Source organism: Buteo buteo, chromosome Z (assembly GCF_964188355.1).
Source record: "Buteo buteo chromosome Z, bButBut1.hap1.1, whole genome shotgun sequence".
NCBI classification, from domain to species: domain Eukaryota; kingdom Metazoa; phylum Chordata; class Aves; order Accipitriformes; family Accipitridae; genus Buteo; species Buteo buteo.
In genome coordinates this window covers 22,162,033-22,179,303 of record NC_134204.1, presented here as the reverse complement: position 1 = coordinate 22,179,303, position 17,271 = coordinate 22,162,033, and the positions used below count along the sequence as shown (strand labels likewise).

At 40.1% G+C, this 17,271-nt stretch overlaps 1 protein-coding gene across 5 annotated transcripts in view; it reads left to right on the top strand.

The window, feature by feature from the left end:
- Positions 1 to 4,879, top strand: part of ERCC8 (ERCC excision repair 8, CSA ubiquitin ligase complex subunit) — a 35,292-nt gene extending 30,413 nt beyond the window's left edge. For all 5 annotated transcript variants that reach the window (XM_075021674.1, XM_075021672.1, XM_075021675.1 and 2 more), the window contains one exon: positions 134 to 4,879. In XM_075021674.1, the coding sequence (XP_074877775.1) occupies positions 134 to 202 (69 nt within the window). In that variant the 3' untranslated portion in view covers positions 203 to 4,879. The remainder of the gene's footprint in view (positions 1 to 133) is intronic.
- Positions 4,880 to 17,271: the final 12,392 nt, after the last annotated feature.

The window sequence follows — 17,271 nt, the reverse complement described above, 5'->3', positions numbered from 1 at the left end:
AAATGCAGTACCCGTGAGAGACACAATAGTTTGTCTACATATAGTAATTTAAGAAATGCCTTTAGCATTGCCCTTATTTGATTTTAATATTTTCAATTAAGCAAACCGCTGAGAGAATTTTTATTTTCTTTAGTCTCTGCCTCAACAGCATTTAAATCCAGCATATGAAGACGCATGGAGCAGCAGTGATGATGAAGGCTGAATTTCAATTATGTGCTGATATAAAATTGATGTTTAGGCACTGCATTCACAGAATTTATCTACAGAATTGGATATTGTCGGATGTATTACAACTGGATTTTTCGTACGGTTCTGTTAGAGCAAGGTCTTTCAGAAATAAGTTTCCACTGTTCTCTGTGTTCTTTCTTCACTGTTACAGTTAAATCTAAAGGATTACTTTTTCATACTAACTGACTTCTATACTTATCCTTATGCATTGGTATACTTTATTCAGTGTTGAACAGTTCATAAAGGAAAAACAAAAGCTCTTGGGACCAGTTAATACTGCATTGTTTCTGGTATCACTAATACATAAGGAGATAATCCTTTCGTTTCCAAGAGACACAATACAGAGGATTTTGCCTGAAGGAGGACGAGCTCAGGAATACTTCCAGCTTATTTTTATCAATGTCTAGATGGTGCAGACTGTGTCCATTTTCAAGGGCTTATGTGCCATGGGAGTCAACAGGATTTTGTGCCTGTTCTTTTGCATTTTCAGTTTTGCATAAGTTTCTCCATAAATGCAGTCTTTGGTTCAGAAAGAGGTATAGCTGCGATCTTCCATTCAAGCATTTATATGGTGACCTCATCAACTAGTATCTGAATCTCTCCCAGAAAGTTAGGAGTAGAAACAAGTTTAATGAGAGGTTTTGTTGCTCCTGTTAGCAGGTTTTTAAGCTCAATCTTCTACATATGAATCTCTCACACTTCACTAGCCAGTGTGAAGAACTCCTGGACAGAAACAGGCATGAGGTACAGTACAAGGCGGAGACTGGATCACATTTCAAGTTAGAAATATTAATGTAGTGCTTCAAAACTGTTTTCATCTGAATTTGTAGTCCTAATGCTTGCTGTGTTTCGAAAGGAAGGAGCTTTGTGGGTTTATTGTGTCATCTCAATCACTAGTTTGTGCTTCAGACATAGTGTAGTCACCAAGCTGAAAGCCAGATTAGAGGTTCCCATCAGATTTAAATGCAGCTCCATAAAGGAAAAATTCCTTCCAAAGCAGAGTAGATATTAAGACCACAAATTCAGACAAAATGAAAAAATATTGTACAAATAAATGAAAGATGATAATTTAATCTTTGTATAGTGTGTATTATTTCTATGATTAGTATGCATTTTAGAATTAATTCACTGTGCTTCTGTATTTTAGTATTTATACAAGATACAGGCTGTCTGTTTCTATATCAGTCTAGAGTCTAGTATTGTAAAATGATACAAAGCAAGGAGTGGGCATATCAAGGGAATGTTGTGATTAAATAAGCTTCATATGTAGTGCATATAGTGGGGAGAGACCCACTATTAAGTGGATAGCTGCAGGATGGAAGACTTCCAGAAGTTTCAGCTGAAGTTAAGGACCAGCCTGACACTCTTACTTCACAGGAATACAGAAGAGATTTTTCTTTTTCTTTTTTTTTTTTTTCTCTGAAATGATAGTTTTCTTTACCAATGGTGGCTATTCCTTCTAGAATTGGAAAAACTGGGGAACAAATTTGAAGAAAGATTACACATTTTGATTTTTTGTCTTGAAGAGGATGACTTTTTTGCATGTTATAATTGTGCGTATCATTTCTATATGCCAACTACAGTGCATGTATTTGGTATTTGAATTTCTAAAAATGTGCTCAGTAGATCATAGAGCTAGTTATCCAAGAGTAAATGCATTATTTTTTTTTCAATCAGTTTTCAGTTATCTGTAATGTGACTATAAATGGTGTTGATTTTAAAACAATCAAAAAGCCACCAGCCCTATGGTGCTCTGGGAACGTTATATAAAATGGGAGAGGTAGAAAAATTACATTTATTAAAAAAGGTAGGAAATCATAACAATTAAACCCATCAATAAGAATGTTGTATTAATTATCCTGGTTTTTGGAATGGCCTTTCTCATGAGGTTTTTTTTCCTGTGCTTTGAGTACACAATCATTGACATTGGAAGGGACCACTGGAGATAATCTAGTCCAACCTCCCTGGTTAAAACACAGTCACCTAAAGCAGGTTGCTCAGGCTTTTGTCCAGTCAGGCTTTGAGTATCTCTACAGCCTACAAACCTGTTCCAGTGTTTGAACATTCTTAAAGTTTCTTCTTAGAATTAAATGGAAGTTTCTGCATTTCAGTTTGCACCCATTGCATCTTGCCCTGTTGTTGAATACTGCTGAGAAGAGTCTGACTTCCTCTTCTTTCCTGTCCCTTTCTCTGGCTCCATCAGGTATGTCTGTGCATTGGTGAGCCTTTTCTTCTCCAGGCAGAACAGTCCGAGCTCTTTCAGCCTCTCCTCATAGGAAGAATCACCTCCCTCAGCCTGCTGACAGCACTCTTCCTAATGCAACCCAGGATGCTGTTGGCCACCTTTGCTGCAAGGGCACATTGCTGGCTTGTTGTCACTTTAGTGTCCACCTGGGTCCTTTTCCACAAAGCTGCTTTCCAGCAGGTTAGTCCCTGGCCTCTTCTGATCCCTGGGCTTTTTCTTCCCTGGGTGGAGCATTTGGCATTTGCCTTTATGGAACATCATGAGATTCCTGTTTGCCTATTTCTCCAGTCTGTTGAGGTCCCTTTGAATGCTGGCAGCACAACCATCTGGTGTATCAGGCACTTCTCCTGGTCTTGTATCATCTGCAAACTTGCTGAAGGCGCATTCTGTTCTATCATCAGGGTCATTAATGAAGATGTTCTATGGGACTGGATCCAGTATTGACCCCTGGGCTACACCACTAGTGGCTGGGCTCCAACTGGACTTTGTGCCACTGATTGCAACCCTCTGGGCATGGCCCTTCAGCCAGTTTTTGACCTCACTGTCCACTTATCTAGTCTGTAATTTATCAGCTTATCTATAAGAGTGTTTTGGAAGATGTGTTAGGAGCCTTGCTAAAGTAAAGATAGACATCAACCGCTGTTCTCCACTCATCCACCAAGCAAGATACCATGTTGCAGAAGACTATTGGGTTGGTCAGGCATGATCTTTCCTTCATAAATCTATGCTGACTGCTACCTTCTTGTCCTTTATGTGTCTGGAAGTGGTTTCCAGGATACTTGCTCCATCACCTTCCCAGAGATGGAGGTGAGGTTGGCTGACCTGTATTTTCTGGATCTTCCTTCTTGAAGGCATGGGTGACCTTGGCTTTCTTCTAATCCTCATAAACCTCTCCTGCTCACCATGACCTTTCCAAGACAATTGAGTGTGGTCTTGCAGTGACATCAGCCAGTTGTGGGTGCATCCAGTCAAATACCATGGATTTGTGTGTGTCCAGCTTGTGTAAGTGTTCCCTAACTGATCCTCCTTCACCGGTGGTATGCCTTCTTTGCTCCAGACTTTCTAGTGTTCTCAGGGATGTGGGGTTGCTAAAGTCCAGTTTTACCACTAAAGACCGTGGTGAATCAGCATTGAGTACCTCAACCTTTTCTGTGTCCTTTGTCCCCAGTTCCCCTGCCCTATTTAGCACTGGGCCCACATTTTCCCTAATCTTCCTTTTGCTACTGATATACCTGTAGATTTTAGTTTTGCTTTTCATATTCCTCACCAGATTTAACTCCAGATGGGTTTTGGCTTTCCTAACCATTATCTGTGCATGCTAAGACAGTTTCTCCGTATTCTTCCCTGCTTCCACCTCTGATATGCTTCCTTTTTGCATCTATAATTTTGTCAGGAGCTCCTTTTTCATGCATGCAGACATCCCTCCACCTTTGCTCTATTTCCTGCATGTGGGGATGGACTGTCCTTGAAACTCAACCATCTTTCCTTGACCCTCCTTCTCATCAGGGCCATATCCCATGGAATTCTTCCAGACAGACCCCTGAATAAGGATCCATCTGGAAATGCAGAAACTTTCCTCTATGGGGCTCATTTTCATACTGTTGCTGGATAACTTTTTTCTAAGTTGCACCATGAATACACAATGTGGGATTTAGCTCAGGAAGAGGTGGGCTGGGGATTATTTGCCCAAGTATCTGTCCACCCAGACACCTTTTGGTTGAGTGTCTGAAGCTGTCCCAAACAGTTGAAAATAGAAATTAGTTGCCTTGGGGGCTTATTGCTCCTACTAACAGCTAGTATCTTCTACACAAGAATCTTTCCAAATTCTCTTCTGGTTGATGATGTCATTATTATCCCTCTTGACTGTTGTTCTCTGCTGGAAGGACAGGTGTTTCTGGTGAGGGAAATTAAAAACATCTGTGTCTCATCTGGGCAAGAATCCAGGACATTGTACAATCCAGCACCTCCAAGCCTTCCATATAATGGCAGTAGCTGGTAGGTGGTGTTCAGTTTGTGAGGTTTGAAACCTCTTGGTACTAGCCAGTATCTCAAACACCAATTTCTGTGGAAATTCTACTTTGAATAGTGGCATATATGTTACAATTTCCTTCAGTACTTCTAGTTTTCTGTAGATGTGGTAAATTTTTTTTTCTAGAAAAAAAGATTATTTTCTACTGCATTCTTATGGTGGCTATACTTAATTACTAATTAGAGTTTTGGTAACTTCAAAACAAAAAATTTTAAAGGATGGTATATTGTATTACTTTTCACTGGAAAGAAGTACTACTACAAGTACTAAGCCAACAGTGTCAGTTGCAACTGTGCATTTCTTGCTTGTGTGTAAGTTAAATGTGACAATTAAATCTGAGTCTTCCCCTTAATTTATGCCTATTCTGTTTCTGTGCTTATACCATGTGTTTTTTATAGTATCAGAGCTTTTTCAGAACCAGAAATCCAGCAAGTGGGGTGGTATAGACTTATTTGCACTTCCCATCCTTAATGTCAGTCAGGAAGAAACCACACTTGAAAATCCCATCATGTGTCAAAAGGGGTGCTGTATTCATGTTGAAATAAAGTTATGCACTTGAGAGGCAGCTAGCTGATAGCTGAATTCTAAGTTCCTGTTAAAAACAGTAAGAAAGTTAAGAGTTTAAAGAGAGCTTTAACTGGAATGGACTGCACCCTTATCACAATAGTGGTACTGGGATTTAGTAGTCATACTCTGCATCAGAATATGTAGAGAAGTGCTTTCATCGTTTCGGGCCATTCTGGGTATTGACTGTTGCTTAGAAGACTTGCTTTGCCTGCCAAGGCAGAGATTTTTATTTGAGCTTGATACAGCAGGTACCAAAAGAGGGAAAATAATTTATTTGTTCTTGCAAGAGATCAAAGGATTTCCTTTCCCTTCTAGCCTAAGGAAACAGTGGAGGTGGGAGTTAGTCTGAACCAGCCTAGGTGAAGAAATCCAGAGAGCATAAGACAAGCCTCCTTCAACTTGAGTGAAAGTTGAGTTCTGTAGAGACAGTAGGATAGGACTCTGATTATTTATGTATAGGTTATGATGCTCAGAAAGAATCTGGTATTGAGACATCCAAGCAAAAACCTGGTTCTTTTTTCCTTCCTGTACACAGACCTAGAAGAAAGCATTAGCACATGAGAATTTAAATATGGTTAATTCCCAAGTATTGGGAAGAACAAGTTAACACCATGTGGTTAACTCCCTTTGCCCTTTTCTGTGTCCCCAGTATACGTACTTTTACACGCAGGCTGACAAGACTGAAAATGTAGGGATTTGTTTGCTGCTTTTTTTTTTTTTTCATTGTTTGAATTTGTAGTCAGGCCAGGCTTCTCACTGTACAAGACATCTGTGGGGTTTTTTGTTTGTCTTTTTCATCAAGAATGAGTTCCTGATATGCTCAGTTGCAGTTGCAGTACTCCAGGTGGGGTCTCACAAGAGCAGAGTAGAAGGGGAGAATCACCTCTGTCAACCTGCTGTTCACACTTCTTTTGATGCAGCCCGGGATATGGTTGGCTTTCTGGGCTGCAAATGCACATTGCTGGGTCATGTTGAGCTTCTCATCAACCAACACCCCCAAGTCCTTCTCTTCAGGGCTGCTCTCAATCCATTCTCTTCCCAGCCTGTATTTGTGCTTGGGATTGCCCCAACCCATGTGCAGGACCTTGCACTTGGCCTTGTTGAACTTCATGAGGTTCGCATGAATCCACCCCTCAAGTCTGTCAAGGACCCTCTGGATGGCATCCCTTCCCTCCAGTGTGTCACCAAGTTAGCTTAGGGCCCAGAATTTAAGACCCCTCTCATTGTAAAGCTGAAAACCTCTTAGATTTGACATCAATAGAATTGATGGTTATTTTTTTTTCCCCTTATGTTTACCTTTGTGTTACAGTCCTTATCCTACCTTGAATGGAGATACAGAGATATATATGTATACACACACACACACATATATATGCACACAAGATATAAATATATTTTAAATACTACTGCTTTGGCACCATTGGAGGATAGTTCTTGGTTTTCTTCCTACCTTATTTTTTAATGCAGGTAAAAGTCTAATGCATACAGTTGAGAATGGTAAGCTCTTCAGTGCACATTGGCCTAGGATCTGCCACAATGAATGGGTAAACCTACTGTTAGCTTAGTACAAGTAAAGTTTGCGATACATACTCCAGTTATGGGCATATCAGTTAAACCACGGGAACTGTCCAGACATGTATTTTTGGCACATAAAACATAGGAACTGACATGGTTAAAGTAGTCCATAAAGAACGAGAGCTTGAGTATTGGCCATGTGCTTAGTCACGAAGATATCTTCTGAGGTTTTGACACCTCAGAGATGTTCTTGAAAGCAGTATATTGGTTTTAGTGGACAGCAGTTAATGCTTATAATACCCAACTAAACGAAAGTATGTGAACGATATCAGTAAAGTCCTTTGGTGTGGTTAAAGCTGAGTTATGAAATGGGCATGCCTTCTTCCATCCTCCCCTTGTTTTTGTTTTCTTTTAGTCTGTTTTATAAAAACAGTGGGAATGGAGAATATAATGGGATGACTGAGTGGCCAGGAATTCAGGCAGGTGCATAACTATTCCACACAACTTCACCCTTCTAATCATATCTGTGTGCTGTGTAGTCAGCCTTATCCACCAGCCCACACCTTCTGCCCAGGTGATAGCTAACCAATGTCATCCTCCATCCTGGCAACCCTTAACCACGCCCAATCCTGCCAAATTCCATCAATCCCAAGAGACTGGAAAAAAATATTTGGGACTATTAAGGCAGTTTTCTATTTACATATAAAAGAACTTTTTAATTGCATAGGCATACAGCTTTGTCTTAATTTTCATTTTATCACCATTTGCTTTCAAATTAAGGTAGGAAGAAACCAGGATATTTTTAGTTAAGCATTTTAGCTTAACTTAGTGACTTTCAGTCACTGAGGTCTCTACACTTGGAAGATTACCAATGCACCCTTTTCTTACAGCTATGGGACCGAGATGCATCTGCAATCCTAAACAGGTTTTATAGGAAATTTCCTCATGCCAAATTGGAGATTAAAATCAGCAGTTTAAATGAGTCCAACCAATTATTTTTACAGCCATATGTTTGTAATCTAGAGTAACATGTTTAAACAAGAATGGGCTAATTTATTCAGCAACAAAAATAATATGCCTTTGTTTAATACAGAATAGATTAATGTGGGGGGCAGAGAAAGGGGGGGTATGAAAACATTTTTTTTGCTCTTCTCAGCAGCCACATTTGAAAGATACTGGGCATTTTCCTTTTCTATTGACTGCAAAGCATTTGTTTAACATGATACTTGCTTTATATTAGTTACTGGTCTTAGCCTCCAACAGAATTATTAAAACATTCTAAGAAAATTTGGTACCATATTTTTAGAAAAGTTAGTTCAAAAAACATATTCATAATAAATGAAGAAATATATTATGCTGTTGCTGGAGATAATTGGCAAGAATAAACTTATATTTGGTAGCTGGCCAGTTCCATTTAAAATTTAAAGTTCATTCTTGATCCTCTCTTTAGGTAGTTCAGGATGGCGCCTGAAGGAACTGCAGATATTAATGTCTGCATGCAATGTTTTACTTTCATCCACACAAGTATATCTTGGTCTGTATGGTGGATCTTTAATCTGTTAGTACCATTTTAGAAAGGGGGGTAGCCTAGGAAAAAGAAAGAGAAAAAAAGATAATCCTTTCCTCTAACTTAGGGGTATGTCTGTTCTGCAGTCAGCAATGTAATACAGAGATGTTAACTGCAGCTTATGTGAGCAACTCCAACACAGGCTAAGGTACTTTGCTGGGATGCTGCATCAGTTCGTCTGTATAGAGCCTAATACCATCATGGCTAGACTACTTTGTTACTGCGTTAATATGCTTCTTTCCTAATTTCTGTAGATATGTTGTGTCAACAGGGCACAATGAATGCAGCATTTTGGGGAGCTCGTATTTGTTGTGATAGAAGATATACCAAATAGTAGGTGTATGGTAAGAATATCAAGTTCTCATGTTTTGTGGCAGTGAGTAGGGAGTGTCTCGTGTTGCTCAACAGTTAATTACTGTTGCTATCACCTCCTACACTGTTCTGTAACACCTCAGGAAAACAGCTGATTATGATTCTCATGCTAGCAAACATGAAAAAAACGTTTGGGGACTTTATAAAATAGTAGATTTGAATGAAGCTCTTTTGCCCATCACTAGTTCTTCCACATGGAGTATATGGCCCAGAGAATATATTTTTGTACCTGAATCATATCTTGTGAGGCCTATGTGAGTTGAAGCTAAGTATCTTAAGTATCTGATGCTGTTCTGTCGTTTTGCACTGCCACTAGTGCAACAAGAGCCTTATACTGAGCATTTCTTCTGCACATCATCTGTGGGAAATGGTGACATTTGGCACTTACTTGGAGTGTATTGCACATTCTCAGGGTAGTACATAAATTGTTTCCCAAGGAAAAAAAATACATCTCTAGAGTTGCATGAAACTTTGCCGTGTGAATGCTGTTCATCATTGTTTATAAAGAAAGTTTCCAGAACATTTAATCATTTTGCAGACAGCTAATGTACCTGAGGGTCTAAATGAATGTTTGAAACAGCTGCTTCATCCTGTTCTGCCACTATGGATAACTATTAAAGTTTAGGTTGACTAATTAAGTATATCAAAGTAATTTAAATAACACTCAGTTATGGGCTATTCTATTAAATGTAGATACCTGTGAGACATGCAGAACTCTGGGTTATAAGAATTATGTGGCTGCTTAGCAGAATTCCCTTGTGTATGATTATAGGTTTCAGTACTTCAGGAGGCTTGGTCTGTGTGCCCTAAACATGTGTAAGGTCTCACTGGTACATCTTGTATCAGGAGGAAGGCTTATTATATATTCCAGTGGCTTTGAAGACTGTGCCAGCAAAGATTTTTCCCTGCCAGCTAGATGAAAAGTGATGCAAGTCAAAGGGTGGAAAGTGGTCCAGGATTTCAGAAGACTGCTCAAGCATCAAGCTTGACAGACACAAGAAAAATGAAGATAGAGTGTTGTGGTTTAACCCCAGCTGGCAACTAAGTACCACACAGCTGCTCGCTTACTCTCCCTGCCTCAGCAGGATGGGGAGATGAGAAGGGGAAGAGTAGAAATGGGAAAACTCTTGGATTGAGATAAGGACAGTTTAATGATTGAAATAAAATATTTTTATAATAATTATAATAATAAATGTATTGAAAAGGAAAATAACAAACAAAACTAAAATCCAAGAAAGACAAGTGATGCAAATGAAAACAATTGCTCACCACCATCTGACATGCTCAGCCAGTCCCCGAGCAGCGGCCGCCCCACCAACCTTCCCCCAGTTTTATTTGCTGAGCATGATGTCATACAGTCTGGAATATCCCTGTGGTCAGTTCAGCTGTCCCAGCTGTGTCCCCTCCCAACCTCTTGTGTATCCCCAGCCTCCTCGCTGGTGGGGTGGTGTGAGAAGCAGAAAAGGCCATGGCTCTGTGCAAGCACTGCTCAGCAGTAACTAAAACCTCCCTGAATTATCAACACGGTCTCCAGCACAAATCTAAAACATAGCCCCATACTAGCTACTACGAAGGAAATTAACTCTACACCAACCAAACCCAGCACATAGAGAAAGGAAACAAAGGAGCCGTTCAAGTTTATAGAAGGAAAGGTAGAGCCCTGCTTGTGCCCCAAGACGCACAGGGTGTGCACGTTTGACAATCCTCTATGCTGCAGTGGTGCATTGCCAAGGCCAGTGCTCAATTCTGTGGCGCCCTGATCTCCCAAACCCTGAGCTCAAGGTCCTGTTCCTCGTGGGCCAGTGCGTGGGAGCCATGAAAGCAGTGGTTTTCACACCACTCCGTCTTCCCTCCATCTTCATTGCTTTACCTAGGGTCAATTAAATACACATCTTTCATGGTTCCCAACTCCTGCCTCCTCTCTCCCCAGCAGGCTGTTCGTAATCATTGCTGTTAATTTGCTTCTCCTTTCTCTGCTGCACACAGCCACGCCCACACACAGCTCTTTTCACTTTTTCTTCTCTTCAATAAATCACTTTTCTTTCTCTTCAATAAATTTCATAATTCTTACCTAGCCTGTCTCCATAAGCTTTGTTCATTTACTCTTCCAGCAACTATCTCCACCCTTTTTACGACCTTACCCCAAGCTGGTCTACCCAGGTTGTAACTTTTCACTCTTAGCTGATTTCAAGTTTAGAAAATGAGTCAGATGTTTATTTATGGTTACCTCTTAAATATTCATGAGATGTTTCTGCATTGTGCTTTCAGCTGCATCCCATGCTGTCCCATTGTCATGGGTGTTCAGGCCATCATTAACCCAAACAATGGACAACTGCCATAGCTGACAAACATTAGATCTTGCTTCTTTTGCAGGATCACATCATTCACTCCTCTTCCTTTCTCATGTCCTAAAGCTTTAACCCCTTTTTTGTGTCAGTACTCACATCACTCGATACTATAACACAGGTATATTAAACATATGAATGATTTAATATAGGAGGTAAACCTTCATCTAACATTAGCAGAAAAACCAAACAGTGTTTATTACATCTGTAGGTGTATGCTAAGTTATTACAAGGTAATTAACTAAGAAATACAGGGGATATCTAAGGTACATTGCATTGCAGTGCCTTGGCAGAGATGCTTAACTTTGTTAAAAGCTGTTCTCACAACTGCTTTGAGGAAAATAACAGTTCTCCCAAATCTTATAAAATCTGAGCTCATGCTGCACAAAACAGAGAAGATTTGCTTGACTGGACTCTGCAGAAATCTGCAAGTAAGTAGATATTCTGCATTATTCCCAATGTTATCCCGCTCAGAGCTATCACCTATTTGAGAAGACAGAGGCGTTACCAGAGATGACAAAGTCAGGGACAATCAGCAGAAAGTGGCCTGTTTGTGTCTCCACCACCTCTGCCTGCCTGGTCTACACCACAGCAGCCACCAGAGTCTGCAGCGTTTGAGTCCCTCAGGGCTGTTCCGTTAAAGACAAGCCAAACTGGCACAGGGATGTCCTTGGCAATTGGGTGAGAGAGTTCAAAATGGTTAAAATTAACTTTGCCTCACCTCTCCTCAGGTGGCAAGAAGGAAAGCCCTGCCACAGAACTGGATTGCTTTTTTACTTTCCATGCATGAAAATCCTGCTATGTTTTGGCAAAATCTTAACAACAAATCCAGCATAATGGAAGGAGTTTGTAGGGAAACTCCCCTGCTTTGTCTCCTCAGGTTATTTCTCTCCTGGTTTTCTGTCTCATCCATCTCCCTTTTATATAACTTAGACCATTCTCATCCTCCCCACCTTTCTTTGTAGCCTGTTTGGAAAAACAGGGTGTTTTCTTAGGAACTCTAATCTAAAAGCCTTTTAACTGTTAAAGATTAACCTTTAAAGCATCTGTGGAAAAGCACACATTTCCCTGACACTTGACTCCAGCCTGCAGCATTCTGAAACTCAGCTATTGGTAATGCTTCAACAGCTTGTTCACGCTTAACAGGTTGATAGGAAGACAAGCTCAGATCTTATGTGGAAAATACTCAAATGCAGGTTAATATCGTATGCCTGGGTTGGGGGCCACAAATGCCTCTAACTGAGAGCAAGCAAGCGTAAGAACCTGTCTTTCAGTGGCACAATTTTGGGGAGATTTTGATTCTGAGAGTGGCTCGGGCACTTTCAGAGTTGGAGCGAGGAGGGCTGCACATGTGCCGGTGCACAGAGGAAGAAGGATGAATGCAGCAAATCAGGCCCAGGTGGGGGACATCAAAAAAAGGGCTTTTTAGAGGGGATGATGTGCATGTGCAGCTGGAAAAGCAAAGCTCTGAATTTACTGTTTCAGAGCACACAACATGCTTCAGATAAGAAAACTCACTGCTATGGCACTGGTAGGAGTTTTCCAAAAGGTATCTACACTCGTGTTGAATTTGGGGGCCAAACATGGTCTAAATGCTCAAAACTCCACAACTTCACTTGGATTTCCCTACAAGATTAACCGATGTTTGGATCTTCCCTTTAAACAAAGTGATCAAAAGCAGTTTCCAGTTGTCAGTGAGATGTTTCCTACACAGCATTGTGCATAGTCTCTTTTTAGTGATATTGAAATATTTGTTTCTACCTCACCATAAAATCATGGTAGAAGCCATTTCACCATTTAGACTGAATTAGCTAAACTCTTTTTAAAGAAAGACTGTAAGGCAGACTAGACTCTGAAATTTGTTTGGTTTTAGGAATCTCAGTGAAATTTCAAATAGCTTTTCAATTTCTACCTTAAAAATAAAAGTAATTAGCTTTATTATAAATTCATTTGTGATTTGGAAACATCTAGATCCTCTAGCAGAATCAAAGACTGAACATCCTAGGACAAGAACTAATGCAACAGCCAACCAAAAAGAGAGTGAGAGAAAGGGAATGATGTTGGCTTTTCTCAATTATTTATTTTTTATTGGGTTTTTGTTGTTGTTGTTGTTGTTATTACATTAACTGGTAGTATGTAGGATGATTTACTTCAGTATCCTCTGCAATTTGCAGAATTGTAGACCAGAAAGATTAGGGGGCATGTCCTGACAAAGAGCACTAATTCCTATATGTCTTCGTATATGAAAATACTGCCACCAGAAGAAACAAATATGCTTGGACGTACTCATCTTCAATATATGACAAAGAGACAAGCTGCTTTAAAAATGGTAAGAGAGAATATTAAGCCATAGTAATTAATTCAGTGCTTTCTTTGTGTCACAATGACATTATATCTGCTGAGAGAGATTGCAGCTGCATTCATACGTATGAGCTTGTGTAGCCTTTGAGATTTTTTTATGTATGTAGAACTCATTATAAACAATAAAGACCAAGATCAAGCCAAGAGCAGCCTGGAAGACAAGAGCCTGAAATGTCTCTGAAAACCTTGACATAAGTTTAAATTTCCATTCTGTCCCCTTACTGCATCTCTCAGTAGAAAAGGCAAGCACAATAAATATAATAGCGGTTTACCTCAACCACAGTAAGTCTCTGGAGAAGACAGTAGTTGTCAGGAAGGAAAAAGAGTGGAGAGAAAGTTTCAGAGTATTCTTTAGAAATACTTGAGAAGCCATGTTAGAATCAGAATAAAAGACCGGCAGGCTCAGTTAATAGTTTTCTACTATTCAGCGGTTAAGCTTTGAAGAGAAACTATTGGCTTCTAAGAATACAGAATTCTTCCTATGCTCTGTCTAAAAATCATCATTTTATGTGTTTGTGGGTGTCACAGGCACAGAGAAAACAGTACCTCAGGTGCAAAACTGGTCTATGAATGTAGGTCTTGCAAACTTCACTAAAGATTTAGCCCCCAAAATTTCTTCAGCTGAAGAACATCAGACTATGTGTTATTGCATTGTAACATGCTGTAAACTAATGCAGAAGTAACAATTCATGGAAGAGTAACAACCAAGGAAGTGTAAGCTTTTTTTTGAAACACTGGGATCTTTAAATAAGATTCAACACGCTGTAAAGAGTTGCATTAATCTCAGCCAGTCTCTGTTTGAGCTGTTCTTATAACTCATTACTTTGCCTGTGGCTACTCTAGAGTAAGTATAAAGGCATGTCAAAATGGGTGGAGATAGGAAAACAAGTACACTTAAAAGGATTTTTTTCTCAGCTCCCACCTAAGATTCAAATAATGCTCTACCATCTGATAGGAAGCCACATTCCCACTTCCACCTTTTACTCTTGACCTATTTAAATTCTCAGCCCCAACAGTAAAGAAATAGGAGTGAAAGAATGACAGCACCTACTACGAAGTGTGCTGTTAAGACAATGCTGTTTCATGCAGTTGCCTAATATGTTCCCAGATGCAGTTGTTGAAGATGACAGGAGTCTGCCTGGGAGGGTGTCCTCAGTGGGACTACAGGCTCCGGATATACCCTGTAGCAACAACGTACCCTGTTGCATTTAAAGTCTCTCACTGGCAAGTCTAATTTCTCAGCTAGAATAGGAAGATAGCGACAGTGATCTTTTTTGCAAGAAACCATTCAGTTCACTGAGTTCAGACTAAAAGTTTCACTAGTTTTGTTTGGTGGGTCTTTCCCCACCTTCCTTCCATACTGGCCTTAGACTCCTTCACAGAACATTTCAGGTTTTATGGCAGATTCTCCAAGACAGAATGTGTTTTTCCAGTCACATTACTACTATTCATATCTTTAATCCTTGCCTTGAGACTCACTGATAGCTCTGCTGCCCTCCTTTAAAAATGTAAAGAAGGCATTTTTATCTGCAAAACCTCATTGTTCTGAACTGTTGCAAGTGACATTTATGGTGAGTAGTACTAAAGGAATTTCAAGCACTTCATAAAAAAATCAGACTACTCAGCACATCACTGTAAGCATATCACATCTGTATCAGCAGTAGTGCTGCTTGTTAGTAGTGTCTACCCAAAAGACACTCTCATGGCTGCCTGGAAGATCAAGGGAAGTATGGCAATGAAAATGCATCTGTGTTGGCCTGCAAAGGGGTGCACAGGGGTTTTTCCATGAGACACTAATAAAGCCAGGCCAGTAAAATCCCCCAAAAGGAGGCAATGCCTAGCCCAATAACAGCCCAAGCAACTGTTCAATAACCTCATGGGGTCAGCTTCTCTCCTCTCTCCCTCACTCCTGCCATGGTGCCAGTTAAGTACAGCTCAGCTTTGCCAGGCTCAGCAGTCTGAAGAGTGTTTACTCAGCCCTCAAGGAATCTTTAGTTACTGGCTCTGAGTTTGCTGTTCCTGTGGTTATGCTACTACAGACACTTGAGCTGGAAAGAATAAAAGGAGTTCAGGTATGTTTATGTGAACTGTTGTGATAGTAATGTGTGTGTCCTTTAAGCGAGAACATTAATCACAATGGGAAGGCATGTGTTGTCTTGCTGGTGCATGATGCTGGCTCAGGTACTTCCTGTGAAAATGTCAGACTTGTTTGTAAAGGTTAAAGAAAAGAGGGATACAACAAGTAATGCTTTGAATAAAAGTTTCTGTTATATTCTAACACTGCTGCCTTCATCATGGAGGAAAAGATGTGTATGCATGTCTGTGCTAGCTGGTCAGGAGCGTGGAAAAAGGATCAGAATTTTTTGTTTGGAGAGGGCTAGGGATAGACTCATGTAAGTGAATGAGAACTGCTGAGCACAGCTTAGCTATTTGCGCATGGATTTTATTTTCACTTTGTTTTGTTGAAACCTTAAAACTTAAGATTGTGGGCTCTCTGCTACCTGTTGGAGAGAGTGAAAGGTACCAAAGAGAGAAGATGGAAGAAAGGAGTATATTCTTGATGCCTACTTTCATGGCATGAACTTTTCTGCTGAGAGGAAGAGGAAGGCCATGGGCAGAACCTATCAAGAAAGGGTTTGAGGGTAAAGTTGTTTGTGTAACAACACTGTGAGTTGCAATCTGCATCATACACTCCAGGCAGAGCACTGAAAGGACCAGCCTAGTGTAACAGAGCTGTGCTCTTCCAGGCTTTTGCACTGGGCAGATAGATAGCTGAACAGAGAGGCTCAGTGCATCGACTGCTGCACTTCTTACTGGGAAACTGTGATTTGCTGCAGCTTCAGGGTTAGGTGTTTAAATTAAGAAATACCAGAACTAGTTATTCATTCAACTCTTACTGCTCTTTCTTATGCCTATGCAGGATGATCGTTTATCACTTAACATTACTTTCAGCCATTCTTCTGGATCAAAATATACAATAACTCCAACTCTTGGCAAATTTTTGCTGATAATTATTACAGAGTTTATGAAAATTGTCTGAATCAATGAACTTGCTCCAAATTCTCACTGACACAACTAAGACGGGGATCCACCATGCAGGGAAAGCTGTCAATAAGCAGAAAACTAAGGCTTGTTTAGCTGCTTTACTCTCTCAGCATTCTTCTTCTTCAGGGTGCAGCATATAGCCAGCATTTTGGGTCTTGATGGTTTTGGTTTTCTTCAGAAGGAAACTCTTGAGACAACTGGATATATTCTGTGGTAGAATGCTGTTTCCTTAAAAACAATGTTTCCCGCAAATAATAGGGGGAAAAGACCAAGCTGACAGCCTCCTTCTTCAGAAATGCAAGCCTGATTTCTGTAAGGATAGTGTCTCTATAAGAAATTGTTTCCTAGCTTACTCTGAAAGTTGCGTTTGTACACATTTCCCTTATTTCCTATCTCTCTTGCACAGTTTCAGATCATTATTTCTAGGTACTGGAAGATTGTAACCTGTCCTAGGAAAAAATATCTTTAAGATGCTGCAGGGTAGTCTTTGCAAAATCTTACCGTGCAGCTCTTCGATTTAACTGCTTTGATCAGTGTCTACCTCACTCCAAAGAGAAGCATAAATGGCCTTCCTACTGAGAGTGGCAGACAGTGCTTCCAATTAAAACAGATCTGTGACTCTCCAGCATTTTCCTTGTGACTGCCACCACTACTTTGCAGCACACCTGCAGCATCTGAACATGCACTGTGAGGCTGCAAGTGAGATGGGCTTTTGTGACTCTAATAGGTTATGGACGTAATGCAGACCTGCACAGTACATCCTTTCATAAAGGAAAGACATTGGGTGTCCACATTCTATATATAGAAGCATGATAATGGACGATGTCATTAATAGGTTTTGCAAATATTTCGAGAAAAAAAAAAGTGAAGAATTTTTTTGCTGTTGATTTGGGTGGGGTTTTTTGTTTGTTTTCTAGGTTTTGTCATTTGTTCTTTTTGCTTAATTTCAAAAGCCTAATTTAAAATACCTGATCTGTGGTAGTACTATGGGCATGAG